The following is a 23,095-nucleotide window of genomic DNA, read 5'->3' on the forward strand; positions in this document are numbered from 1 at the left end:
CCTACTACCGTACCCCTACATCCACATCTACATCCTATCTACGTTATACGCTCTAGAATCCTTTTTCGGGTTTCTTCGGTTGGCGGAGACTCGGTACCGGGTTGGGTTTGGTCTGGTTTTTGGTTTGCCCCGTTTTCGCTGACAGGGGTTGGAGACGCGGTATTGGAAGGTGGGTAGGAGGCGCGGGCGGTGCGTTGTGGGTAAGGTAGGAGTGGGCTTGCGTTTGGTGGAAATGGAAAGATAGGGGTGGAGGTTGATTACGTACGATTATCGTATCTGGGTGTTCTAGAAGAATGGGGTTGTTGGGTTCGTCTGGATTTGGTGGTTGAACCCGTTGTTGCTCGTGTACTACGCTATCCGTTCCTGCGAAATGGTTGCATCACGTGTCTAGCATGAAGATGAGAGGAATATAGATTAGAACATGTTTCATTAGGTCGTGCGCAAGCTCGAGAGCATGCGATGCCATTTGTGCCCCAAAAACGCCAAAAGGGAACCGTGTAATGAAGCTCCCCGTATGCTCTTCGTAAACGTCTCCATGCTGGGCTGTAAAGTGTTTCTAAATTGGAGAAGAGAAGGAAAGAAGATCTTGAGAATGTATGTACAATGATGTTGCTAGAAGGGTATGAAGTCAAAATGCTTTCGCGTTATGTTCACTGTCCTTCGAGACAGCAGACAGAAACAGCTGCACCGTAGATAGCCGACTCAACCGCAATCTCCAACGAAACTGAATTTGGTTCCGCCCCAGATGCAGCAGTCAACTCGTGAAGGTGCGACTGGCACAGCTCTCTGAAACAGGGATACTTTTCAATGACAGAGCCGTTGCAACCAATGCTCATCCGACCAGCGGATGCAGGTGTCAAGCCCTCTGACTCCGTTCTTAGCGCCCATAATGCGTGAATACCGGTGGCGAGGAAAGCGGCGGCGCGATGCGAAACCAGTTGCGAGACCTGGCGGACGAACTGGATGTCGTTGTAGGTAGGTGGCTTGCTGAGGGGGTGTCTAGATTGGAAGAGAGCCGTGGCGCTGGTCAGGTTTTTGGAGTCGTCCATCTCCATGGTGGCAATGGTGCCAGTGTCGAGGGTGTAGGTCTCAGCCAGTTGATCGGGGATTTCTCCGCTGAACAGTCCGGCTTTTTGAACGGCCTCTACTAGGATCAATCGAACGATCTCTCCGATATATCGACCACTGATCATATGCTCGAAAGGTTGGAAGTCGGGTCGCATGTGCGCGTCGTTTAGCTGGTCGTCCCATCTTGTTGTTGGGAAGACGCCTTTGCCGAACATGCTACACTCGGTGTTGACGAGCACGTGAGTAGCCTCATCTAGCCATTGCTGTGGGTAGCCCTTGTACTTGGTAGTCGCAAGTGATGAGACGGGCAGGTGTACGGATATGTTAAACCCAGTCCCTAAGATTACGGCAAAACGCGTCGAAGGGTCTTCGTAGGCACGTGATAGTAGGGTTGCTGATGAGTCGTTGATGATGGAGTCCATGTGTACGGGCAGACCCTTGAAGGCGTTAGTGATTGCAAATACTGGGTTGATGACGAAGTCTTACCCTCTTTCTGCATGGTGCCATGATCAACTCGCTCAAATCTTGACCGAGAACACCCTCTGTCGCACGGAACCCTTTCCCCATGGCTAGGAGATTTGCGCTTCGACTAGATGTTTGCCTGGCAACAGTCAGTCAATGCAATACCACATACGTTGCGGTAACATACTCAACAGGAAATGACCATGCCAGACCCATAGGAAAGCTCTTCGTGTCGGTGGAATTTTGCAGGAGAGGATCTGCAAGCGCATCCTGAATCTTCTCGGCCATCCACTCAAAGAAATCGTTGCCTCTTCTTTGCCTGACCTTCTCGTCGATCTTGTAGCTTTTCATGACAACGATGCGCATGTTCTTGGCGTCTGGTTGCCTACCATTCAGCTCCACCAGTGCGATACGGAACGTTGAGCCGCCGACATCGAGAGCCAGATAGGTTCCCTTTTCCAATCCAGAAGGCAGCTTGTGGTTGTATGAGGGCAACATGCAGATATCGCTCGACTGCAACTTGGGGGCGAACTGCGCCTGCAGCCTCGTAGACATGTCCAGCATCTTGGCAGTTGCGAGTGGTGCCTCTAACAGGCGTTGAATCTCGCGAAGTAGGTCGTCCATTGTGCGGTCGTAAGTCCTGAGTCCATCCCGTACACGTCTTCGTGAAGTCGTTGACGGGAGCACGGAGTGCAGCAGCGATGGTAGCATGGTGATTCTGTCGAGAGCCGCGAGAAGCCCTTCCCAGAAATCAAGCATGAATTGTTTGTACCAGCAACGATTGTTGTTTTCGATTGACGCTTGATGCAAGTCACGAGAGTTGCTTGACTCTGGAACGAGGGTGACGCGGCCGCTCTTGCGCTTGAGTCGAAGAGGTGGCATGGAGGGGCACGGGGAGTCCGGCAGACGGTGACGATGGTATGAGTTGCGAACGAATGTTGTTTGTAGACGCTCTATTAAATCGCAAATGTCCAGCGAGAGTGTTCAAAGTCTGAAAATGTCGTAGTGAACGGAGACTAGACGCGGGCCGGGAGCATTAGTGAACCGATGTCGCAAAAGGCTCTTAAGCATAGTTGTATGGCTTGTCAGAACATCAAAGAGGTTGTATCCACTAGCGAACGTAGTTAGGTATTGCTCCGGAGACAAATATGCGAGGCCTGCTGCTGGGGCACGGCAGGCAAGCACGTATGGGCGATCGCGGGGGCCAAAGGGGAAATGGAAACAGGGAAGGAAGCCGCAAAGGCCTGATGTATTGGCGGTGGGCGGCAGTCAACAGCGTGTCGCTGGCGCCAGGCACGCTGGATGGATATGCGGAAACATGGCGTTGCTGGCATGTCGAGGGTTGGTGGGGTCTCGTAGAAGTTTGACGAGCGGCCATTGCTACGGTACGGTTACATCTGCTGGGCGGCGACGTCCACTAGCGCATTGGGACGCGAATCCTGCCGTAAGCGTTTGCGATGGGACTTCGGTGGACGACTTAGCCGCGGTATGATTCAACCATATTGCAGGCTTTATGCGCCGGTGGCGATCATCGCAGAGCTTCACGTGGGCTCCAAACGGAGCAGCCAGTAAGACCAGACGGCGTTTGATGCATGACGAGCGGAGAGCACGTGCCTCCCGCTGTCTAGTGCCAAGGCTCGATCAGATCTGACTAGCAACTTCGCGGCCGTTGAGTCTCTGAATACTTTCAACCCCAATAAAGAGTTCAACATTAAAGATAGTCTATGTAGCGCTTACTCAGCGCACTTAGGCTTCCTGCATGATAGCTGCTCGAGCATCACGGGAATAGATGACACCACATACCTAGCGCACTTGCTGCACGACTCCGTTGTAACCGTCACTTACCTCGTGGCTCTCCTCGGCATGTCGATCCCGCGAGGGTGGATTCGAGAACTCGTGAGGCCCCGTTGAAACATCGTATCCGGAGAGGCGTGGGTCGCGGTCTAGCAGGTCTATTATCAGGCGTCCTGGGCAGTGGCAACCTCGGTCCGGCTCGGTGACAGATGCATCGTAAAGCTTGGTAGTCTGGAAGGGGCTATCAGCTGTCGGTAGAGTTAGTCCCGTGATAGCTTTGATACGATGGGGCATGTGTAGGGCAAAAGATTGTCTCGGAGGAGGATTGGGTTCTTTGCGGCGCGTACGTGTCAGGTCGTGTTGGGGCGTAGGTTGCTGACCTTGTCCTGCGCATTTCACTGGTCCTCCAAATTCTTCGGTAACAGACGCTCGGTACTTTGTTGGTTTTCGTTGGATGTCAGCGAGATGAAACGGCTGTTGTGTACCACGCCGTCCACGCTGTGACTGTGCCACATCCACACTGCATACCCTTGCACCAGCAATCAACTTTGAGCATGTGAATAATGAAAGTAGATGTTCATTCGTTAGGAACATCGGGAATTGCTGTTCGTAGCACTATCACGAAACGACCCTATTCCCGCTATGCAACTCGAGCCCAGGTATCATAAACTAACAAGTACCGCTGAAGAACACCGTCATTACCCATGAAGTCCCAATCATGAAAACCGTGCAAAGACCTGACTAGACCTTCTCGGCGTCACCAGGCGTTGAGTGAACAACCGCCTTGGGGGCGACTTCCGCCACTGTCTCGTCGGTGAAAGCAATGTCCTTCTCAATGGCAACGGTATCCTCAACCTTCCAGAGAATGACAGGTAGAGCAACAACCAAACTGCCTGCGAGCAGTCCCCAGTTGCTAGCAAACATGGTCATGAAGGGAATCTTGGTATCGTCCAAACGCCATGTGATTGCACCTCCAGCGGACTGAATACCCTTGTAGAAACCAGCGAAGTTGGCGAGCTTGCGGCTGTTGTTGGTGAGAGCACCCATGAACCTGATGTTTGTTAGCATGACCATCTTAATATGTGGGTGCTTGTTTGTGACTTACCAGTAGACTGATGTCTGCCAGGCGGCATCGGAAAATCCGTAGAACATGTAGAGGACAAAGGGGCCGGCGTAACCTGCGTCGGACCAGTCCTTCTTCTCGTTTGTCTCGTCCTCTGCCCAGGCGCGGTCGTAGGTCTTCTGGAACATGTATCCAAAGCCCCAGATGATCATGATGGTCGCGAAAAGCACACCCCACGCGGCCTTAGCACGAGTGGTACGGCGGACACCCTTAATGTCGAGCGCGTAACCAAAGACGTAGGCACCGACGATCTGCATGATGTAGTAGACGACGCCGTTGAGCGCTCGGGTGCGGACGTTGAAGTATGCAGCGTTGATCTCGGTGAAGTGGTAGGTGTAGAACCAGTTGGATGCCAGGAACATGGGGAAGAGGAGGATGATGTACGGGTCGGTGAAGAAGGTTTGGTAGAGACCAACGATTTCTGACTTCCACGACGGGTGCTTCATGACAATGACCTTGGATCCATCATCGCGGATGACGTCCTTTGCGTCGACGAGGGTCCATGAGAGAGCAGCACCCAGAATCGTGAGGACAAGGAAGCCGACGTAGGTACCGTCGTTGACTGTGCCGGCAGTCTTGGTGTTGATGTTCTGACCCAGCGGAATCTGGTAGAGTTAGCGTGTAGTTCTCAACTGGACTTCTCAGGGTCTCAAAGTAAAGTAAACATACCAAACTGCCGATAACAGCGCCAAGATTGAAGATCATCCAGAACCACGAAATGTAGCGACCCTTGGAATCCTCTGGCGGGTACGACATCTGCAGAGGTAGAGGTACGAAGTCAGTATATGTCTCACATCCACTTCGTACAATCAGAACTTACCATGATGGCACCCTGGGCGCACCATAGCAGACCCGCGCATACACCGAGAAGTGCACCGGCAAAGGTAGTGAAGCCCAGATTCTGAGTGTGGTTGTAGCACAGGTAAGAGGCAACGTAGATGGAGTATCCGACGCCTCCAAACGACAGAGCAGTGCGAATGCCAAGCTTGTTGGTAAAGGTGCCGGCAAAGAAGCCGACAACAGCAAAGGTCGAGTACAAAGCCGTGTTAGCCCGGTTGTTGGCAGTCGGGTCAAGTTGGCCGCCACCACCCATGCCGTTCAGAGCATTGAACATGCCCGGGCACATGAAGCAGACGAAGGAGACAATGACCAGCTGGACGGGTGGTGACGCGAACCATGGCAGCTTGAAACCGAGAACGGTGAAGCGTCTGTATTTCCACGAGGCAGGGAGCTCATTTGAGTTGGTGTCAGTCAATGAGTGCTCTGGGGAGTTGACCGCGTGCGGAGGCTGCTTTTCCTCGGTGGTCGCCATGTTGATGCCCGTGAGTGTGGGTGTTGTGCCGGCGATTAGCGCGCGATTCGGAGTTGGTCCTTGCGACAGACGGAGATGTGCACGTCGTCGTTGATGTAAAAGGTGCGAGCAGACAGGCTACAATAAAGATACTAGATGCTCGCGCTCAGACCACACGACGGTAGCAGCAGACTATAATTAAACGAGGGTTTGGATACGAAGGTGAAGGCGAGGGGCAGTCAGTTTTAAGCAGACCGTCAGCTAGGGTCCTCACACGGTCCATTCACGACCAAATCTCCCCAGCCAACCTGCATCGGGGTAGCGAGGCGGACACAGCACGCGACACAGCCTGGCCTCCACAAAGAGATAAACGACTGCAAGCCCACACAAAGGTGACAGCCGTCGGTCAAGGATTCGCTGGCGCAGGCTGACACTGCACAAAGGGCAACAAGCATCCGTGTTCCGCAGCGCCAGCCGTATGTACAACGCCGTCAGCAGCCTTGGGCGCCGGCTACAGGTGCCCGGACGGCCGTCGTCAGTGGTTCTCGGGACAGCCATCGAAGGTCAAAGCGGGGCGTTGCAGGCCTGCTTATCGACGATGCATGGATCTGCATGCGCCTGCGACCACATTGTTGGTTGAGCCCCCGGTCCTGGGCTGAGTGGGCTGCGCGAGCTAGAAGACGCCCACTAGAGCCACAAGTGCAACGCTCTCCGCCCGCCACCACCCGAGTCAGAAATGTAACATTGTCCTTTTGCGACTCCATCAGCACCAAGGCCTTATCAGTGACGCCTGCTATCGTGATGTTCGTTGCTGGCTGCCCGTGACGGCTAGTTTGCGGCCCACGCCCGGCTCAGTTCCCACTGCTATCACACGCGACGGTGATGACCACGCCCCGCCATGCTCCTGTAACATTGCACATGGCAGTGAACGGGGGTCCACGGCCTAAGGTGGTGCAGATAGGCGCGTTGTACCACTACGTTCACTCTCAACCGTCCATTGCATGACGCACCGCGACCATGCGGACCGATACAGAGAGCGCTGCAGAGAACGTGTTCAGATGCGGAAAGTTTGGCCGTTGTCATTTCGATGAAGAGACGTTGGATGATGATCGAGCTCACGATCCTACCTTGCCCCAGAATGACGTGAAGCTGTTCAAGTCCTCATAGAAATCGCCCTCATCCCGCTGCAGGAATGACCTTGGACCCCTCACTCCGCACACATTCCTTGCAAGTAGCACAAACGATACATACATCATGTATGAGCATGCACACCTTTGTTTTCTGACACCCGGCTTACCGCTTATAGGCGGCTAATCATTCGAGACGATCCGAGGGCTGCGTCCCAATACATCGCCGACTATGTCATTGGTGCATACCTCGCTCCTTTGTTGTGTGTTAATATCGACTAACGCCGCAGCATAGAGCGCATCAACACCTTTGCCCCAACGCAAGAGAGACCCTTTGTCTTAGGTCTGCCTACTGGGAGCAGCCCTGTCCTGATCTACGAGCATCTTGTACAGCGCCACAAAGCGGGCCAAGTCTCCTTCCGCAATGTGGTCACGTTTAATATGGTACGAACTACCGCCCTGCATATGGCGCCGCACCCTTGCGTCCAATGTCTCACAGCAGCGTGATATAGAGTGATGCTGACCCAATCAGGACGAGTATGTCGGCATCCCGCGTGATCACCCCGAGAGCTACCACAGCTTTATGTATAAGCACTTCTTCTCCCATGTCGACGTGAAACCCGAGAACATCAATATCCTCAACGGGAACGCACCTGACCTGGAAGTCGAATGCCATGACTACGAAGAGAAGATCCAACGTGCTGGTGGCATCGAGCTGTTCCTCGGCGGCATCGGGCCAGATGGACACATTGCCTTCAACGAGCCTGGTTCCAGCCTCAAGTCTCGGACCCGCGTGAAGACTCTTGCATACGATACCATTCTGGCCAACTCAAGGTTCTTTGGAAACAACCTCGATCAGGTGCCGAAGATGGCGTTGACCGTGGGCGTGCAGACTGTCCTTGATGTGAGTAACACCACCAAGTACTTCAACAATGTCTAACGTTCCTCAGGCGCGCGAAGTCGTCATCATAATCACAGGCGCACACAAGGCCTTAGCACTCCAGCGGTGCATCGAAGGCGGCGTGAACCACATGTGGACGCTGTCCAGTCTGCAGATGCACCCGCACCCGATGATCGTCGTCGACGAAGACGCCACACTGGAGCTGCAAGTCAAGACCGTCAAGGTACGCCCATCGACACCCTTCTCTTCTAGTCGTCAACTAACATCCTCAGTATTTCAAGAGCATCGAGCGCGTAGGCTCCGAACTAGGCATGCGCCAGAAGCTCCCCAGAAAGCGCGACTCGCTTGTCGACGAGGGGACCCTGCTAGCCCCTGACCAGCCAAACGGTATCAGATTGACTGTGCCGCAAGTTGATCTCTCCCGTTCAGCAAGTCCCGTCCTGGAGCCAATGAGCGCCCGCCTCTCCGACGACGAGGCCAGCGCTTTGCAATTGCGTTCCATGGAATCGGATTTGGACGATGTCGCTGATCAGCCCTCGGTCCGAATGAGCGCTCGCGTCGCTAGCTAGCACCTCTACCACTGTTTCGAACCCGACAGGCTGTGGAAATTGGATGGACGCCGTTTTTTGTGCCTTTGTTTGCTTTTAGGGGAGACCGCTAGACTGGTTCTTGGGTCGGAGACGAGTTTCCTGTTCGGGGTGGTGTTGCTGCGAGTGCATTGTGGCACGGTCATCGGAAGCGTCCAGCAGCCAGGTCTGGTTGCAGCCGCTCGATAGTCTGGCTATAGTTGTTTGTTGTTATAGAAGAATTGCTGCGACGTCATAGAGGAGCCTGCGAGCGATGGCAGATTCACTGTTGGACGGGGTTGCTCGTGGTAGAAGGCACCATCGTTAGAATGAGTGCTGGGCATCGGATAAGGGAATGGCGTGTGAAACACAATCAAATACCAATTTAGTCTCTAAGTCCAATTGCATTAGCTTGATTCCTTAGAAGGCGTTTATGTGTTCGTGTGTTCGGATGAGTAGATTTACCTAGGTTGACCGTGTGGTAGACGTCGGAGCATGTCACGTACAAATATGGCATTTTGTAGCTGGCTCGTCTCTGTGTTAAAGAGAAGGAAACATGTGACAGGCCGTGGAAACTGCGTGCAACTGGCGGTGATGGATTGATGGCAGGCCTAGAACGTCATTGGCGGCGGGTGGGGGCGCGTCATCCCGGTTCAGATCTCCAGATCCCCTCGTACCAAAATAATCCCGCCGCATCCTCCATGTGAAAGCCCACGCGCCGGTAGCCATGTCTTTCGTGGTTGAGTAAGTTGGAGTGTTCCAATCGATACAGCCTAACATAGCTAATACTATGTCAGCCAAGTGCGTCGGATTGACAGCCAGCTCGACCGGCTGCAGCTGTCGGCGACACGACAAGGCAGCTTCTCCATCACCGCCGAGGAAGCCCACGACCCCACCAAGACGACACGAATCGCGCACCTGCAGTACCTCATCAAGTCCCTCTCCACGACCGCGTCATCCAAACACAGCCTTGTCTCCATCGCACGCATATCCGAGACGCTGCAACGTGCCAACATCGCCAGCACCTACGAGGATGCGAGCTACGAACATGAACTGGAATGGCTGCTAGTCAGCAAGGCGACGACGCAGGTGTACGGACAGGTTCTGAATACGATACTGGAGCAGACCATACCATTGGAAGACGACCTGTGGTACTGGGATGACATCCTCTCCACCTACCGATTCGCTGGACTATACTCGATACAAACATCGCCCGTTCGGGTGTGGAAATGGTCGCAGGAGATATATCGCGATGTGCGGTCGAGGGGCGGACAATTGGCTGATGGGTGGAGCCAGTTTTACGGCCTTGTCAAGGATGCGGTGCAAGAGCGCAGTATTGCCAACATCCAGCGAAGGGTCGTGAGCCCGTTGGCGCTGGTCAGGAACGAAGGCAGGAGGAAGCGCGCAGCGTTGAGGAAGATACGACTCATCAATGCGAACGCGCTCGGTGTGCTTCTAGGCGAAGGGCTGGGTAACGAGAGGTATGCTATTAACCATTCGCGAAGACCGTGAGCGACTGCTGACCATCCCAGTGTACACGACGATGGTACCCAATCTCCCCCACTGCTCGGCGCACAAAGCGGACATAGATGGAAGAGCGTCATGGCTAAGAACATCGCCCTGATGGATGCCGTGATCCAAAGCGTAAACAGTGCAGAGATATCCGTTAATAAGTTTGACGACTCTGTTGCTGGCATCACTCAAGATGATCAACTCTACTCGCTGCACGAACCCACCGGGGAACGAACGGCAACCACGCTCAAGCCCGCCGATGTCGCAGAACGACTGCAGTATCTCCTCCAGGAAGCATTGCCTGCCTACACCGCAGACTTCAACGCTGTGGTCAAGGAGAACGGACGTCCATCTATCCTCATCCGGTATTGGCTACCGGCCACCATGCTACTCGTATCCTCGACCACTATCCTGCGTATTTTTGTCAACCGAAAAGAAGAGATTCTGGCCTGGGTACGCGAACTAGGACAGACTGTAATCGACTTCTGGACAAATTGGGTCGTGGAGCCCGCTATGAGGATCATTGGTACCATCCGTCACAATGAAGATAGCGAGGTTTCCATCATGAGCAAACGAAGCTTGGAGTCTGACCGCGCAAGCCTTGAGCGCATGGTCATTGACTTTGCGGTCAAGAACCCTGAAGGCCCCGCGCTGAACGAGACTCAGATTGCCGACATCAGGGCGAAGGTCCGCGAAGGCGATTTGACCACGGTCTTGAGATCTTACGAAAAGGACATCCAAAGTCCGGTCAAGGGCGCGATAGTCGGTAACCTAGCTAGCGCACTGCTCATCCAAGTGCAGAAGACCAAAGTTGATGTGGAAGTCGCAATGAGCGGCATTGACAGCATTCTGAAGAGCCAAGAGTTGCTCTTCGGCTTCATCGGTCTGACGCCTGGTGTTCTCGTGAGTATCGGCGTCTACCGATACCTCCGAGGCGTCTTCAGCAGCCGCAAAGGCGTACAGATGTGGGCGAGGCAAGGTCGCATGCTGCTCATCTTGCGCAACATCGACCGCATCCTTACCAGCGCGACACCCACAGAAGACGGCGAAATTTCCTACAAGGACCACGGTCTCCTCCTCTGCGAAGTGCATCTCCTGCGACAGGCTGCGAGCGGCATCCTGCCCCGACGAATCTTCCACGACTTCTTGGTGGAAATTGATGAGCTTGTTGATGTGAGGAGTGGGTTGCAGCGACAGCAAAAAGTAGTTGAGCGCATTAGGTGGGCGTACTCAAAATGGTTTACTTGAGGGCGTCTTTGCAACTGGGATGATCCAGTCACAGCGCATTTATGATCAGCGTACATACCCACTTCAATACAAATATACGAAGAAGCTTGTAATTATAGACCCGTGTTCTCAATAGGTGCAGGCGGAACATGACAGATCAGATGTCTACTATCCAAGACTAGCTCAACAAGTATCGCGTGGGTAGGTAGGTACCGAGGCCAAAACAAAACCCAGAAAATTGAGGCTCTTCTCAGCGCCAGCACCTGACCGTGTCTCGTGTGCCGGTTCGTGATGCCGGTAGTGACAGCCGAGTCAAGGCAGATGCGCAGTTGCCACCAAGCCAGCCGCCGCTCGTCACTCGCAGACGACAGCTGCAGTGACGGAGGTGGTGAAGCCCGTGCGGACTATTGGCGCTAACGTCCAACGTTGGCCAGCACCTGTGAACTCGCTCCCACGCCGTTTACTTCGCTGCCTGCTGTTAACCACACAGCAACATTCACCCCAAGCCCGCCTGTTCCCACGCATACAACATATCATCAGGCTCGAGTCTATCACCGCCATTCTTCCGCAACCACGCAACCACCGCCAGCTCCACCGCACACCCCAAACCGGCGGGCGCCAACTCCGCAACCACCTCCGCTCGATAACGCACCCCACGACTCTATATCAAGATGGCTGGCTCCAGGAATTATGACTTTCTCGTAAGCTTCGCCCTATGCCTCTTTCTGACATGCGCCTGCCCAGCTTCCGCATACATGCTGGACCCTGAACGCCCCTCCACCGCCTATACACAGACCCACACTAACAACCTCCCCCGCGTAGATCAAACTACTCCTCATAGGCGACTCGGGCGTAGGCAAATCGTGCTGCCTGCTGCGCTTCAGCGAAGACTCGTTCACGCCCTCGTTCATCACCACCATCGGCATCGACTTCAAGATCCGCACCATCGAGCTCGACGGCAAGCGCGTCAAGCTGCAGATATGGGATACCGCTGGCCAAGAGCGCTTCCGGACCATCACCACGGCGTACTACAGAGGTGCCATGGGTATCCTGCTGGTCTACGACGTTACCGATGAAAGGAGCTTCAACAGTACGTTCCCGCCGCCTACACACATACCTTCTACCATCCCAGCTCAACAGGCCGGAATGTCTCAACAAAGAAAACACTAACACCACCCAGACATCCGCACATGGTTCTCCAACGTCGAGCAACACGCCACGGAAGGCGTCAACAAGATCCTCATCGGCAACAAGTGCGACTGGGAAGAGAAGCGCGCCGTCTCCACAGAACAGGGCCAGGCCCTCGCCGACGAACTCGGCATCCCCTTCCTCGAGGTCTCGGCCAAGAGCAACATCAACGTCGACCAGGCGTTTTACAGTCTCGCCGGCGACATCAAGAAGCGTCTTATCGATACCGCCAGGACGGATCAGACGGCTGCCCCCAAGGTCGATGTTAGCGGGCAAGGTGACGGAAACGCGGGTATGGGCGGGAAGTGCTGCTAGAAAGGAGAAGTAGTCGGGCAGAGAGAGACGGAGTAAGAGGAGATGGACATTTTGGACTGAGATTGTCAGGCACATGGGGAGCAGTGGTTATGCTATGGATGCGAATGACAGACACGCTACGGCTTTGATCTGATGGAAGCAAAGAGCAAGCTTGGGTCCGAGGGTACGGAAGAGACGATCGCACGAAGACGATGCTTACACGACTGAATATCCGCTCGAGCGAGTCCCTTTTTGGGTAGCATCAACCTCTTTTCTTAACGAGTGTTTTGTTACAGGCGTTGGTCTTTTTTTTTTATCCGGGTTCCAAAGAGAATGGGAGTACCTACCTTTATTTTACAATTACGTATTGTAATGCCAATTGTATATGCACGGAGTCTTGTCTGCAGGGTGTGGAAATCGGGGTGACAGCTTTGCGCGTGGTCCAGAGGTATGCTATGTAAGAAACGATGCTGATTTGCTAACACTGATCTACTTATAGAACGATGTAAAGATACTGACATACACCCCTCCACGCATACCCCGACTTTTGAAACGAAGAACAACAACAACAACACTAGAAGAAAGCACACCACCCAATATACATACTCGCCAAATTCATCGGATCCACCGCCATAGCAATAAGCGCATCAACATAGCCCTCGACACTCAACGGCACACTCTCCCCCTTGAGATACCCATTCACCTTCGTGCGCGTAATATCCAGCACCTCCTGCGGCGTATCCGGGACGCCAACAATCTTCTTACGACGTTTGCCTCCCAGGAAATCAGCCGTAGGGTCGTGCACAAAGGTTTCCAGGATAGTGATGAGCGTGTCTTCATGCTGGCGGAGCAGTTTATACGTCAGTTCGGCGGCCTTGCGGAAGGGACCTTCGACGCCTTGGGGGCCCATGGCATCGACCATGTTGTGCGTGAGGCGGAAGGGAACGAGTTCGGGTTTTTCGAATGTGAGACCCTTGTCGAAGAGGCAGTTGAAATCGACGTGGAAGGTTCCGCCGTCGCCTTGCTCTAACAGCACGTTCTCGCCGTGTCGATCTCCTAAACCGAGGACGTGGCCTACTATACTCATCACAGCGCAAGATCTCGTATACCGGAGTCTTGCAGCGAACCAAGCTTCGGGCTCAGGAAACGTCTCAACAAACCATCCATGTAACACAGGCACGAATTTACCGAGGATGCGTTCAGTGAAGATGGGGATTTTGGACGGGGACGACGAAGCTTCGTTAAGGAGGAGGCGGATCTCGCCGTAGTCGATGGGGATGGCCATTTGGCGGTAGAAACGTAGGATGATGTCGCGCATGGGCTTGAGGCCTTCGACCCATTCGATTGCGCCGCATTCTTCGTTGAGCGGCGTGACGGCGTAGGTTTTGATGTAGAGCCGGCGCTTGCTGGATTCGATGTCTTTTTGGAGGGCGCGGTTGATCATGGCGTTGAATTCCATGAGGCGTTGGTCTTTGCGGAGGTCGTCTTTGGGCTTGCAGAGGAGGCCGTAGGAGCGGCCGTCGGAGCCGCGGACGTTTAGCTTTCGGGGTCGTTGGAGGGAGGATAGGACTAGTACGTCGTCGTCGAATGATTGGATGGTGATGGCGTCGGCTGGGAATGGGTTGTGGCGACGGATGGTCTGGCTATCGTTGCCAGCAGGCAGATTTGGAAGAAGATTTGCTTCGATAGGAACAACCAGCGGCGTGGGAGCAAGTTTGTGCTGGAATCCCAGATCCCTTGCTAGACTTACGTGTGCTATCCGTGATTCTATGGGGGCATCGCAAGCCGCTAATAGTGCGTCAGTAAGACGCTGCCCTTGGATGATGAGGGCCTTGAGGTCGATAGAAGCTCCTTTGCGCTTCGATGCGTCCTTCTTCTTGTTAGCTGATTTCTGACCTTGACCAGATCGAGAACTTACGCGTAGTCGTTGCAATACAGTAGCGCCCCGAGCTCTACGGTCGTCCTGTGTAGAGTGGAGAACAGCGAGCAAAGCCCATAGCGCCTGTTGCGGATATGTCGATGCAACTCGTATGATGATCGTCTGAAGAGCATCCCAAACGCTCTTATTCGGATGGCTGATGCGTGTGATGATCTGCGGGAAAGCGGTGTACCATGCGAAAGCAGGCATCCGCTCTCCGGCGTAGCGCTTGAGGTATTTGTTGATGTGGTCGAGATAGTTGAGCCGATGCTCGTGAAACTCCTTGTCTTTGGCGGTTTTGGGTGTGCTGCTCATAACTTCCATACCCATGTCCAACCACAGCGTAAGTATCTTAGGCAGGGTCTGGTAGTAGTACTTCGTCCCGTATACCGTAGAGCGGACAAAGTTCTCGATGACTAACTTGATGAGACTACCAGCAAGGTATTCGGAACTCTGTTTCGTTATCGGCTGTTGCTTCTCTGATTCGAGTAGCTTCAGATACCATCGACCCAGGTAATAGTGTCCTTTGTCCCAGCGGGGATAGGTTTGCACTCCAGTCACATACTCTTCCTTCAAGGACATTGACTGTGTCTGACCTGCGCGATCTAGCCATTTAGCGAGCAAGAGTTGAGCATGGCACTTAACCTTGTTCATCGAATGCTCTTCGCCTCGACCGGCTGTGGTCACTGAGACGTTGATCGGCACTGTGTCTTCCTGCTGGAACGCGTTACTGTCGATTGCGCCACGGAGGTTTTGTATCGCCTTGCGATGGTGGCCTTCTTTCCAGAGCAGCTTTGAGTACTCAATCTTCGACGCGTTGTCTCCAAGTCGCTCAGCGTGCAGTACAGAGTTGAAAGCTGTTGTCATGAAGCCTCCTTTGCGAGCCAGCCTTCCGGTCGTAAGCCATGCGGAGGCAACGTCAAGATTTGCGAATTCGATGCTATTCTCTGTTAGTGTCTGTAACGAATGCCAGATGATATATACTTACCGAGATAGCGTCATAGCGGCGCGACGTAGTCCCAGAAGGTATTGCTTGTCTGATGTGTACGCCCCAATGATGTCCAAGCGTCTGTCCAAGTTTTCGAGAATGGTTTCGCGGTCTGTTACAATCCCACTACCCATACCGCTTACAGTCTCAACCTCGTACAGTGCATGTAGTTTGACCAGATGATCATGCGATGCCTGCACAGACGTTGTACTTGATGGAGACATGCTCTTCGCCAGGAGTTCTCGTAGCTCTTCGATGATGCCCTGGAAGTCTGGGCGGCTGTTGTGACGCAATGCCAATAGCGCTCTACCTATTCCAACATTGAAGTCCGCGAAAAGGCTGGAATCAACGCTACCGGTAGCAGTAAGAAGGCGTTCGAGTTGTTCCCATTTGCCAGTAGACCAAGCGGCTTCTGCTGCGAAAGGCAACGTACTGCTCGGAAGCGAGTTAGTCGCATGGAAGCCGTCTACATAGTTGAGGATGGAATCTAGATTTTTCGTTAGCTTGTCTTCGTGAGGTATGCACGTACTGACTCACCGTATTGACCAGATTCCTTCAAACAAGTGAGGAGATTGATCTGGGTTTCGACATCGTTCGGTCTCTCAGCAAGTGCAATCTCGTACCAACTTTGCGCCGCCGTCCACCGCCCAGCTTTGCGATCCTCGAGGATCTGCTGCTCGGGATTGAGGATTTTGAGATGAGCTGATATTCCTTCGATACAATCCGGTTCATCGATGTGCGCGTAGATCATCTGCAGATGTTGTAACAGTTCGTCCTTCTCGTGGAATGGCTGATTTGATTCAGCCTTCATGTCCCGCTGCTGGCGCACGTACTGTTCCCAGTGGAACAGGGCACGAGCGTACGAACCACACTCTACAGCTCTTCGAGATATGATTTCCGCAGGAATGAGCTGGAGAATTCCCTCTACGCGACTGAGCTGCTTGATGGCGTTCATCTCGTCGTCCTCGGAAACACCGCGCCCCGTCTTTCCTGCCATCGTTCTCGCGTCAGTCACGGATTTTCTCTTCTCCTGTAACCACGAAGAAAGATAATCCAGTGTCTGGAAGACGTTCTGCGAGGTGTTAGCAAATGCATTCGATGGAGTAGTTGTAAGACCTTACCTCGCTACACTGCTTAATGATCGAAGCTTCGTGCTGCTCCGAGGTATGTATATCGGCCTGCAGCACCTGCAGGAGCTCTCGTCCTACGTTCTCCATGTTCTCATCATTATCTGATACGATGACATTCAGAGCTGCAAATGGAAGTATGAAGGTAGCTATCGAGAGATCGTATCCTTTGATGATTCTGGCTAGAACAGGGAATACCATCCCAACGTTCACACCCTGTCCCTTTCGCAGCAGGTCATGAACAAAGGTCTGGAGCCAGGTGCCATGGCTGATCTTTGAGTTGAATATCGGGTATGTCGCACCCTCGTATTGTATCGAGGTGTTCACATTGACGGAGTATTTCGAATCAAGGAAGGGAGTTAATACAGTTCTGACAGCCTCTGGGATCTCATTCCAGCGCTGCGCCTCTGTACTAGCCTGCGAAGATCGGGGCTTTGCTCCACGGAGTGCACTAAACCCACAATGCTTGAGCATCTCCTGCATAACATAGGCGATCCAGCCTTGTTGTTTAGCATTTGTGGTAGAAAGGAAGACCTTGACCAGGACTTGTTCGAGAAGCAATGCCACGAAATCAATGTCCTCATCTCTCCGTGCGAAGTTCGAAAGCATCAAGACGCGCTTCTTTTCACGGACTGTTTCCACACGGTATGGATCAAGACCACCGATGATACCAAGGCACTGAGCACAAAGAATCGTGATATCGGAGTGGTCTTCCGAGAAACGAACGCTGGCATCGAGGAGCGATCGCGTCAATGCGGCCAAAACCGGAAGAGGCTTTTGGCCAACTATCGACTGATGCAATTCCTGCTGATTGGCATCCAGAAAAGGCACAAGCTCTATCAGAGCCTGACGCACCACGACTGATGTCTGGTCTTTGCATCTATTGCTAAAGGCTTGGAAGACCTTGATGGTCTCAATCATATCTCTGAACTTTGCCAACTCGCCTTCAATCTTGGAGAGCATTGGTATGCCGGCCAGTGAGGGAAGATATTCGACTCTAGCTCGAAGCTGGGGGTTGTACTGGCTTATGATACTTCCGACAGCTTTATGGGCTTTGAGCTGCGTGTCTGAAGAGAACAACGACCAGTGTTGTACAATCAGTGCAAAGGTTTGATCCACGACCAGCATTGTTTCATCTCCATCAAGAGCTGCCAAAAACGCAGTCCAAACGGTGAATGTGTCGTCGCATAGGTCTGGATCTCCGATGGCTGATTGGAGACAGGCGCGGATCTGCGGTAACGCGCCGTTTACGCTGAAGCGTGCAAGGGCGATGAGGTCGCCAATAGCAGCTATGCAATTTTTTCTCTCGGGCATCGTATACTGTGCGGCTTTACCCTGCGCGCTAGGAGCCGCGATGACGTTCGAAAGATATGCGATGATGCCCAGAATATGCGTCTCGCAGAAGGCATCTAGGTTCTTGGACTTTGACGTCGATTTGCGCTGTCCTGATTTTGTATCTGGTGCGAGCGACGCCAGCGTGCTGAAAGCGCTGTAGTATGGCTTCTTACCGACTCCCTCTTGGTCTGCAGCCAGCCTGAGTATCTCGATAGCAACACCAGTGATGTCTAGGGCAACCCACGAATCAAGCCTGTTGTTGCTGCTCTCTCGGATAGCAGGCTCAATAGCTGCTAGCGTTTCCATTGCTGTCTTTTCAACGTCGGCAACGGGCTGTGATAGCAGTAGAGCCAGTATCTTGGACAGATTACCTCTTGGATACGTCAAGACGTCGATGATAGAAGCCTTCCGTGCTTGGGCGATCTTTTCGATGATATCTCTTCTTTTGCTCAGAACGAGATGCGGAAGGGTATCCGCTTGCGTCAGTACCAACAACTGGCGAACGCTTTGCTCGATCAGGTCTGCCAATTGCTGCGCTTTCTGAGGCTTCTTGATGTAGTCTTTGATCACTGAGAACCCGATGACCTTCCAGTAAGGACTTAAGAGCTGCATCGTGGACATGGACAAGCCTTTGGCGATGGTTTCAAGTTCGCGGTAGGCCATACCGCATACCAGTGCGTTAGAATGACCAAAGTATTCGACCAAGTGATGTAATATGATGGGTAGCTCGAGCTCTCCACACGTCAACGCAGTTCGACCATACGCGATGATAAGCGTCTCCTGGTCGGACAGAACGTCGCGCTGCGCTAAAGCGTCCAGGAACTCAATGAATGACCGCCGATTCTTACTGCGAGTATTTTTGGATATATCGTTCCGCAGGAATACCATCAATGAGCTTGTTGCGGCAAGCTTCAGTTCTCTCAGAGATCTGCTCATAGACGCAAGCAGCCACTGCCCTAGCTCACAGATCTCGAGAGACAAATACTCAGAGTCAGAGATGTGGTTATAGACACGGCCAATAGCGACAGCCATTAGTATTCGAGCTTGCTGCGACTCCTCAAATGCTGGCTCTTTGGTTATGGTAAGCATGGCGGCAATGACTTCCTTCCAGCTCTCTCCATCGTCCTGTCTGTTCCAGTATGTCATGGCGCTTCGTTCGTGGCGAGAATTCGTATCGCATAACACGCAGCTAAGCGAATGCACTGGTTGCGACGTAGACTGAGATAGTTCAAGACACCGGGAACCGGCGCATGCAATCTTCGCAAACGCTGTCATGAGGTCCACTTGTACACGTTCATTTTGTTGGTCGTTGTCCATCATAGAAGAGTATCTTGCCCTGCAGCTGTCAGCAGTGTACATTTAGGTCAACTTAGACAACTTACTCGATGATATTGTGGAGATTGGTTAGATTGAGAACCGGGGAGTCATGGGTACTGCCATTGAGTATCATTACGAGTCGTTCATAGGTGGTATGATTGATGTCTGGAGTATCCAGGAGCTTCTTTCGCCGCTTCGCAGGCCTTTCCTCATTGCCCAAGTTCAACATCCGGAAACTTTTCAGGATTGGTGTCGAGTGTTCGGAAAGTTGAGCATCCGAGAAACTGCCAGTATCGCCCTCGCAGAGCTCTCTTCGTATGTCCGCAATGTGTATAGGCCATATACCTGGTGCCGTCCAGAGGCAAAGGGAGAGCTAGATTCGATCAGCATGGACAAAAACTGCGGTATTTCACTCATACCTGCAAGTCTTTGTGAAGCTGAGAGAAGTGTTCAACATCCTGACAGGCTCTAGCTACGATAGCCTCAACGTCGTTCAGAACGACCGATCTGCTCATGTGCTTTCGACGTCGTGTGGCTGAGTCGTCCGTTATTGGCGAAGTAAGGACACTGCGTAACCGGGTAAGGATGATAGCCAGTCGCACTTGAATGACTTCTGACGCTAACTCTGGCGCTGTCGATAAACCATCAATGAGATCGCTGAGACTATTGATAAGCGACTGTGCATTCTTCAGTGATTCCAATGAACGGTCTCCGGGGGTGCCTGCAGGAAGGAACAGAGTTTCGAGTAGCTGCAAATATGCGAGCGTGATTTCATTGACGAGGATGCCTCTCTCCGAAGTTGCCGTCCAACGCCGAAAATGCTTCCACAAATCTTGAGCACTGTCGATGATCCATGGTACATGGTGATCCAGGGAACTAGACGTCGCCGACGCTCTGCCCTGGGGCGGAGCAACACATGCCAAGGTGGTGAGAAGACAAAAACCGGCATGGATAGCTCCGAGTCGCGAAGTAACTGCTCGCTGCAGATCATGGGGCAAAGCAATGATTTGTTGGCTGTCTGGCCAAAAGTCGCTGATGCTGCTTGACGATGGTAGGAGTAGGTTGAAAGACAGTACAGCTGCCGAAGCTGGATCATCCATGGACCGCAGCTCTGTCAAGATAGCTAGATAGACGTGAGTATTCGCATAAGGGAACTCAGGGTAGTACTTACTTTGCGCACATGATCTGTAAAGCTGTGAGATTGCTGCAGCGGGACGCCAGAGCGCAGATGTTCGTGCGAGCGCGCTTAGGCAGAGATGCAGTATTTGGTGTACATGTTCGTGCACATAGGTGAGTCCTTCATGTGCTAACAGGCCCAACAACTTAGGAACCAACCAGAGAATAAGCGGAGGACGGGAAATGCTGTCATCTTCGGTCTCTCTAACGCTCAGCAGCAGATGTGGCTTTTGTTGCAAGATGAAAGTTAGCGCGGCAATACTGTCAATACCCTGCTGTCTCTGCTGGTCCTGGGCGAACGGATCATCTTTGAACAAGCCTTCAAGTCCTGCTTCGGCGATGACACTTATGAGCGCTACGAGCTGTGCATCGGGCTCATCCGTGTTTGGGTGTTGAAGAAACTCTTTGACCAGCTCACCAAAGCTGACTTTGGTTGCCTCGCCCTGCCACGCATGAACATTTGACGCGTTATTGACGATTTGGGCCGCAATGGTCGACGGTGGGGGCACGCCATTCGAGTTGCCGTTAGTCACAGGTGGCGGTGCCATCCGCTGAGTCGAGCTCCCGCCTTTGCGGGCCATGATGCACGTTACCGATGTGGCATGTCGGATAGGGAAGGAAAGAGTGGAATCTTGGTAAGTGGCTGCTGGCGATGATGCTGGGTCTTTAGACTCAAGCGAGCGTTCGTAGCAGTCTTGACTGATTCAAGATGGATTGACGGTGGATTCGCCTGATTGGACGCTGGTGGGGTTTCTGTCTGCAATTTCCGGTGTGGCGCTCGTGGACCTTCAAAGAGTGGCGTCTCGCGTTATTAATACGTGGCTCCGTCTGCAATCGCGCAGTTTGCGATATGATCGGTGGTTTGACGAGTGTGTGGGGTTTGCTAAGAAGATGCATGGGTTTACGTGGACGCGAAATCACGTAGTCACGAGACCGCGCTAAGCCCGATATCGGGAAAGAGCGCTAGGTACTCCGCAATTCGACATGGAAGAAGCATCGAACCATCCTCACCTAAAGCACTGCGCCCGCAACCTCGAACGGTATATTCGTCAAACACGCATACCAATACCCATATTGCATAATTTTGGGTCGAGCACGCCCTAAACCGCAGCCATGCCTGGCCCCTTCACCTCGAAATCCTTCAGCGCCACACTGCCCAACTCGCTCGCCGCGAAATACCGAAAGTCGCTCCAAAAGCACCCCTTCCTACTCTTCGGCCTACCGTTCCTGTCTACGATACTTCTCGGGTCGTTCATGTTGACTCCCGCCACGGCGCTGCGATACGAGCGATACGATCGCAAGAACCAGCAAATCACACATGAACAGGCTATGGGCCTGAGAGGAGAGCGGAGGAAGGTGAACATGAAGGACGAGTACTACGTATGCATACGGAAACACAAGGCAGTTGGAGGGGCATAGGCTGACAGTTGCGCAGAGATTACAGGCGAAAGACATCGATGACTGGGAGCAGAGGCGTGTCAAGCGGCTACCGGGCGAGCCAGACGGCACACTTGTATAAAATGCTATGTGCATACATCACACCATTGGATACGGCGTTACGGAAGGCGATTAGCAAGGCAACCTCGATACCTCCTCACGATACATACTCCTGCACGATCTTCGACGAACACATACTACGCACGAAAGCGGATAGCCGAACTAGCTCGCTTGAAGCCACAAAGGCTGCGCTGATGTCATGAACATGTATGCCGGCAAGCATCTGAACACAAACTTTGTGCCGTCGGCTTGACCGATTCGACCTGCCCCCACATTTGTACTTGATGTCAAATCTGTCGGCCCCTCTTCCGCGATCCTTCGCATCAGATCGCATCAATGGCTGCTTCTCCACGCCTCCGTCACGTCAAACATAACACCACAGGGTCATCCATAATAGCTAAGATAGCCAATTTTACAGTCGAATAGTAAAACACGCGCTGCGATCAATGGCCTGTATCTGGATGTTGCTGTCAGATGCCTCTTTGAGAGTCGCAGTACATAACGCAGCAGTTGGTCCTTCATTTGCGTGATATATCATCAAATTGCTGCCGTCCAGGCAGCCGCCAAGTTGAAGCCCTGTGGCTAAAACAAAGGCTTGAGATCAGGCCGATGGCCGTGACATTTTACGCCTGATTCTATGCGGATATTGACAATTTTGACTTTCTTGGGGCATGAGGTTGCGCCCAGAAGATGTCAAGCGCGTGCCCGGTCCAGCCAGACTAGGGTTGTACCACTGCGCAAGGCTGAGAAATTGGGGAGATTCAGGTTGAAGACCGCCATCTTTTTGCGTAAGACTCACACGAAGCTCGAATACGACCCAAGGTCAGCACAACGCCCTCTGCCTACTTTTCGCTCATGGCTTTGAGGCTGGCCAATCATTCGCAAGCGCCAACACCCACCTTCGTTACGGCACCCGTGGAGCTGTGGCTTCCAAGGTTCTTCCTGCAGCTGATAGGTTGAGCGAGGCTGACAGCTCACCTGCATACGCGTTGGAAGGAAGTCCTTTGTCCCGCATATTGCCGTCATAACTCCTGATGACAGGGCGCGTACATGCGTTTCACCCACGTCTGCCTTCGAACTTCCTCATTCTTGCGGCTGTGTTTCCACAGACGTAGACACAGACAACCGACTCACGCAGTTTCAAAAAGCCAATATCCGTGCAAACACTGTTCTTAGCGACTTCG

General features: G+C 53.0%; 6 protein-coding genes across 6 annotated transcripts; 3 read left to right on the forward strand and 3 right to left on the reverse strand.

The window, feature by feature from the left end:
• Positions 1-650: 650 nt before the first annotated feature.
• On the reverse strand, positions 651-2,412 carry J4E87_007821 (uncharacterized protein; the record flags this gene model as incomplete). Its single annotated transcript, XM_049379414.1, has 3 exons — positions 651-1,505; positions 1,555-1,669; positions 1,718-2,412. The coding sequence occupies 3 exons, from the start codon at positions 2,410-2,412 to the stop codon at positions 651-653; spliced, it is 1,665 nt and encodes a 554-aa protein (XP_049230988.1).
• A 1,653-nt stretch (positions 2,413-4,065) lies between these two features.
• J4E87_007822 (uncharacterized protein) lies at positions 4,066-5,759 on the reverse strand (the record flags this gene model as incomplete). Its single annotated transcript, XM_049379415.1, has 4 exons — positions 4,066-4,375; positions 4,430-5,052; positions 5,117-5,203; positions 5,268-5,759. 4 exons carry the CDS (start codon positions 5,757-5,759, stop codon positions 4,066-4,068), a joined length of 1,512 nt encoding a protein of 503 aa, XP_049230989.1.
• A 1,233-nt stretch (positions 5,760-6,992) lies between these two features.
• Positions 6,993-8,335, forward strand: J4E87_007823 (uncharacterized protein; the record flags this gene model as incomplete). The annotated part of the gene is made up of 6 exons (XM_049379416.1): positions 6,993-7,014; positions 7,062-7,106; positions 7,161-7,309; positions 7,398-7,769; positions 7,816-7,989; positions 8,039-8,335. The coding sequence occupies 6 exons, from the start codon at positions 6,993-6,995 to the stop codon at positions 8,333-8,335; spliced, it is 1,059 nt and encodes a 352-aa protein (XP_049230990.1).
• A 724-nt stretch (positions 8,336-9,059) lies between these two features.
• Positions 9,060-12,574, forward strand: J4E87_007824 (uncharacterized protein; the record flags this gene model as incomplete). The annotated part of the gene is made up of 5 exons (XM_049379417.1): positions 9,060-9,076; positions 9,130-9,813; positions 9,865-11,047; positions 11,894-12,161; positions 12,252-12,574. The coding sequence occupies 5 exons, from the start codon at positions 9,060-9,062 to the stop codon at positions 12,572-12,574; spliced, it is 2,475 nt and encodes an 824-aa protein (XP_049230991.1).
• A 553-nt stretch (positions 12,575-13,127) lies between these two features.
• J4E87_007825 (uncharacterized protein) lies at positions 13,128-20,995 on the reverse strand (the record flags this gene model as incomplete). The annotated part of the gene is made up of 8 exons (XM_049379418.1): positions 13,128-14,423; positions 14,472-15,411; positions 15,460-15,946; positions 15,997-16,531; positions 16,581-19,257; positions 19,304-19,611; positions 19,658-20,361; positions 20,410-20,995. The coding sequence occupies 8 exons, from the start codon at positions 20,993-20,995 to the stop codon at positions 13,128-13,130; spliced, it is 7,533 nt and encodes a 2,510-aa protein (XP_049230992.1).
• Positions 20,996-21,527: 532 nt separating this feature from the next.
• COX16 (Cytochrome oxidase assembly) lies at positions 21,528-21,933 on the forward strand (the record flags this gene model as incomplete). The annotated part of the gene is made up of 2 exons (XM_049379419.1): positions 21,528-21,794; positions 21,850-21,933. The coding sequence occupies 2 exons, from the start codon at positions 21,528-21,530 to the stop codon at positions 21,931-21,933; spliced, it is 351 nt and encodes a 116-aa protein (XP_049230993.1).
• Between the last annotated feature and the right edge of the window lie 1,162 nt (positions 21,934-23,095).

Source organism: Alternaria ethzedia (assembly GCF_023757985.1).
Source record: "Alternaria ethzedia strain BMP 0044 chromosome Unknown scaffold_22, whole genome shotgun sequence".
NCBI classification, from domain to species: Eukaryota; Fungi; Ascomycota; class Dothideomycetes; order Pleosporales; family Pleosporaceae; genus Alternaria; species Alternaria ethzedia.